General features: G+C 53.2%; 1 protein-coding gene across 1 annotated transcript; it reads left to right on the top strand.

Moving 5' to 3' along the window:
• The first annotated feature begins 44 nt into the window (after window positions 1–44).
• Window positions 45–4,017, top strand: LHFPL5 (LHFPL tetraspan subfamily member 5). Its single transcript, XM_026864525.1, has 4 exons — window positions 45–561; window positions 3,002–3,238; window positions 3,447–3,480; window positions 3,727–4,017. Exons 1-3 carry the CDS (start codon window positions 150–152, stop codon window positions 3,461–3,463), a joined length of 666 nt encoding a protein of 221 aa, XP_026720326.1. The 5' UTR covers window positions 45–149; the 3' UTR covers window positions 3,464–3,480; window positions 3,727–4,017.
• The last annotated feature ends 840 nt before the right edge of the window (window positions 4,018–4,857 follow it).

Below are 4,857 nucleotides of genomic sequence, written 5' to 3'. Positions count from 1 at the left end.
GTGCCGGTAGCCATACCGGTAGCCGTACCGGTGGCCATACCGGTAGCCGTGCCGGTAGCCATACCGGTAGCCGTACCGGTGGCCGTGCCGGTAGCCGTGCCGGTAGCCATACCGGTAGCCGTGCCGGTGGCCGTGCCGGTGGCCCCGCCATGCCCAAGCTGCTGCCGGCGCAGGAGGCGGCACGGATCTACCACACCAACTATGTGCGGAACGCGCGGGCCATGGGGGTGCTCTGGGCCCTCTTCACCCTCTGCTTCTCCATCCTGATGGTCGTGACCTTCATCCAGCCGTACTGGATCGGCGACAGCATCGACACGCCGCAGGCCGGTTACTTCGGCCTCTTCTCCTACTGCATCGGCAACGCGCTCACGGGCGAGCTCATCTGCAAGGGCAGCCCCCTGGACTTCGGCACCATCCCCTCCAGCGCCTTCAAAACTGCCATGTTCTTCGTAGGCATCTCCACCTTCCTCATCATCGGCTCCATCCTCTGCTTCAGCCTCTTCTTCTTCTGCAACGCTGCCACAGTCTATAAAGTCTGTGCCTGGATGCAGCTGGCGGCAGGTGAGTGGGGTGGGGAGTGATGCATGGGGGGGCCAGAGCTGCTTTTCCCTTTCTGCCCCCACCTCGACTTCGCTGGGGGGACTAGACACCAGCATAACCTCTATGCCCCATTTTCCCCCCCTTACTGGTTACCAGCAGGGAGTTTGCAGCACATAAAGCCTGTCAGAGCAGCTGAGACCCAGTAAACTCGCTGCATGTGGGCAGCGCTCCCCCCACCATGTGCTGCTGCTGCAAAACCGAGCGGCACCAACAGCCCAGCCACGGCCCGTCCCTGCTTACCTGGGGGTGTGGGGGGGTTGTTCCTCTGGCCGTCACCCAGCACCGTCGCTTCTGCTCAGCCCCAGGGTGCAGCGGGGTCGTGGCTTCAGAGCATCAGTCTGAGAGCCCCAAGTGCTGGGGGGCTCCCTGCTGCCTTGGGGATCCTGTGGGAACTAAGCAAGGAGATGGTGATAACATTTGCTGTGTTATTTTGGTAACTCCCTGAGCTCAGGGGATGATGTAGTGGGGAGGTGGAACAGGAGGAGGGGACTGACTGTAAGACTTAGTACCATCACCCACATTTTCCTGCAGATCTCCAGCCCTCCCCATCCCTCCCCCAACGCAGCGAGACACCCAAGACACGCGGTAACCCAGCTCCTGCCTTCGCAGCCCTGCTGAAACCCAACCCAGCCCTTTGCTGCTCCTGAATCATTCATGCTGGGACTGGCTGCAGCTCCCACCCTCCCTGGGTGCCCCCACGCAGGGACACCCCAGCTGACACCCCACAGGACGGCCGTGGCATCGGGGTTGCTCCAGTTCCTGGCTAAAGAAGTGAGCTCAAGCCAAGATTTAGATAAGAGGCTTGGGACAGCTCAGCCTCCCAGGGAGCCGGAGCAGGGAAAGGCTTTGTGGTTGTATTTGGGGCTTTTACGTACATTTTTGTGCTGGGTGGCAGAGAGAAACCTAGTGCAGGCAGCTCTGGCTGCAAAGATGAGCCCGAATCATCCCCAACAGCCCAGTTTTTCTGCTCCAGACAGGCTCTTGGGAGCTTCTGAGCCACCACCGGGCAATGCAGGTGCCGCTGCATTTCTGGGAGTTATTTTAGAAAGAGGGCTTGCAACAAGAGGATCCATTTTCCGGCCATTGCTCCACACCCAGGGTGCATTTTCACAGGAGAATCGATTTCTTTCTAGCTTCCCCCCTTTCTCTGTGCCCCTCCTCTCTGTTAGCTACAGGGAAGAGTAATTAAATACAGGAGAAACCAGCTGCTTCTTAATGAAGAGAAATGCTCTCTGCAGACCTAGGAAGCTGCCCGCTGGCCTTGCCACTCTCCTGTCCCCAAACCAAGGGAAAAAAACCATCAGCAAAGGGTGAGGGAATCACCCCAAAACTAGATTACTGAGCACCCAGTGACAGAGAAAAGGCACCAGTACAGGGCAGGGAGCATCTCGCTGCTGCAGGGGGCTATAGATGTCCACAGGGGGTAGGGATAAATGGCTGCTCACCCAGAGCTCCTACCCTGAGGTTGTTTCTGGCATGAGGAGCCCAGGACATCCTCACACCTGCACAAAAAGATATAAAGGACCAGTTACTTCCCAGCTCTACACCAAGGTAACAGTAGAGGATGCGAAGAGCCTCCATTAATCACATCCCAAAGCCCTGCAGATGAGCTCGGCTCTTCTCCCTGCTGAACCCAGTCACTCGTATCCAGCAAATACAATTTCTCTGAGCACATGGGGAAAGAAAAAAAAGCACTTCTGAAATTTTGGGACACGAGCCGCTTGGCAGAAGACAGCCCTTCAGCAGTTCACGTCAGGTTTATTGCAACTCCCAGGGCAAAGCCACAAGGGCGACGTGCCGAGGGGCCCCGTGGCCGGGCTGGAGCGGCCGTCGGGGTCGTGTGTGCGCCGGGCGATGAGAGCAGCCACAGGACCAGCCGGTGGCTCAGGGCCGGGCTGGAACCACTGCAGCTGAACAAGCAGAATTAATCTGCCTGCAAAGCTGCTGCTGACGGCAGTTCTACCTTAGCGAAGCGTAAGCTGAAATCCAGCTATGTGCAAGGCAATAACAAGGTTCTTCACCTTCACAGACTAAATCCATCCTGGTTTTGTGCTGAGAAAATATTTCTTTGGAGCAACGCAGCCAGGGACGTGTGTGGAGGCAGGAGAGAGATGTTGCCTGGGCAACACAGCGATGGGAGATGCTGCTGCAGCGCGGCCTTGATGGGGAGCAGCGTGCCCTGTCCTGCTCTTCCTACGCTGCAGCAGCACGATGGAAGCAGAACCCACGCAGGATGGGCAACCACAGGGCACTTTTGAGCCTAGTTAGCCAGGCTGTAGCATTTTATGGTTGTAGCATTGTGTTTGTGGCAGGATACAGCTGCGCTGTGCCCCCCCACTGACCCCACACACCGTGCAGGAGCGGCTCAGGAGGTGGCTGTAACATCTCGCTCTCCCCACAGCCACCGGGTTGATGATCGGGTGCCTGATCTACCCCGACGGCTGGGACTCGAGCGAGGTGAAGCGCATGTGTGGGGACAAGACAGACAAATACACGCTGGGCGCCTGCACCGTGCGCTGGGCGTACATCCTCTGCATCATCGGCATCCTCGACGCCCTCATACTCTCCTTCCTGGCCTTCGTGTTGGGGAACCGGCAGGACAACCTCCTCCCATCCGATTTTAAAGTGGAAGATAAAGGTAAAGGCAGCTGGGGCTGAGCTCCAAGCCCCAGTCCTGCTGTGGAGCATTTCCACACCTCAGCCCTCTGCTGGGAGTGGGGAGGATGGTAGGTTGCTCCAGTGGGAGAAGAGCTGTCATAGTCATCACACTGCAGGTGAAAACACACCTGCACCTTTGTTGTTATTCCTACACCCCATTAACACCCTAATTATCTTTTGTTTTGCAGAAGAGGAAAATGACTGACAAGAGTTGACCACCACGTAAGTGATGCCCACAGCGATTTTTCATCTTTTTTCCCAGCACACAGAAAGTTGCTCTTGTGTTTTGAGTACTAGAGGATTGACAACTGTATAATTTTGGTGCTCTGGTTACATTGGTTTTATTTGTAGTTAAACGGAAATAGTCTTTGCTTTGCCTCTTCAAACCAAGAAAACATAAATCCTTGAGAAATGACAAAAAAAGCTTAAAATTTGAAGTCATATACTGTTTGTTCTTTCTGTTCCCAGGGACACCTAGAATTCTTCTTCCATCAGCCTTTTTCTTTAAAGTGACTTTTCCAGAAGCTTTCTGTGGATTTTCTACAACTGTTCTTTTCACTTACTGGGCCACTATCAGCTCACAGCTCTCGTGGAGTTTGTTTGGTGGGAAGAGCCCACAAACTGGACACAGGTTTTGGGGTTTTTTTGAGTCCATCAGCAAACCTGGGGAAAAGGGGGAGGGATGGAGATTTGCTTCTTCTGGGGGTTTGTACACCTTCTTTCAAGAAAATTACTTCTGAATTTATAAAGTGTTTTGGATTTTGTGCTCGTCTCCTTGCAGCCAGGGAAACCCCTCTGCCATGTCCCAGGTTGTCCTTGAAAAACACGACACAGCAAACTCCTAGCAAAGCCATAAACCAGCTTCCCACTCTGGACAACAATAACCAAGCACAACTACTTAAAAAGGGCACTTTTCTGAGGAAAAAAACCCATAATCCACTGGGTGCAGGCAGCTTGTAACAATACCTGTGAACTGCAGCAGATGGTGCCAGTCAGCATTAACTGCCTGTACCACCCGATTCTTCCCGTTTAGCCATCATTTCCCACCACATCCAACACCCACCTGCCGCAGCCTTTGGCCCAGCCCACTTCTGCAGAAGATGAAGCAGCACATTGCACTGTCCAGCTCTTACCTGGTCAGAACCCAAAATTAGCCTGCACGATGATTTTCATTCCTACTTGCTGTAATTTGTTGGTTCCTGCAGCAGTCAACTGAATTCAGCTAACAAGGACCTTCCAGCTTTATGCCTCCCTCTAAAAAAAAGTGTTTGGGAAGGTTTTAAGACTCTTAGCTAGGGAAGACAGCAGAGACTTGGGAGAAAAACATTATTTTAGAATGGAAAAATTCCAGCAGTTGTTCTGCTATTGAGCCCTTTTAAAAAGAAATCACAATACTAGCAACAAAATGTTCATCTACACCATCTCCCTGCGTCTCATTCTGGGAAATCAAAACTAAGTGCTCACTAGCCAAGAAAATTCAATCAACGGGCCACTAGCTCAGAAAGAACAGAGGGAACATAGGAGGAATAGGGCTCAGTTATTAAATAATCTGTTTATTGTAGGGCTTTCACAAGGAAAAAAAAAGACAAAGCACCCAAG

Source organism: Athene cunicularia (genome assembly GCF_003259725.1).
Source record: "Athene cunicularia isolate RWA chromosome 26 unlocalized genomic scaffold, athCun1 chr26_part2, whole genome shotgun sequence".
In the NCBI taxonomy this organism is placed as follows: domain Eukaryota; kingdom Metazoa; phylum Chordata; class Aves; order Strigiformes; family Strigidae; genus Athene; species Athene cunicularia.
The sequence above is the reverse complement of the archived record's forward strand: the minus strand, read 5'-3'. Positions and strand labels throughout refer to the sequence as shown.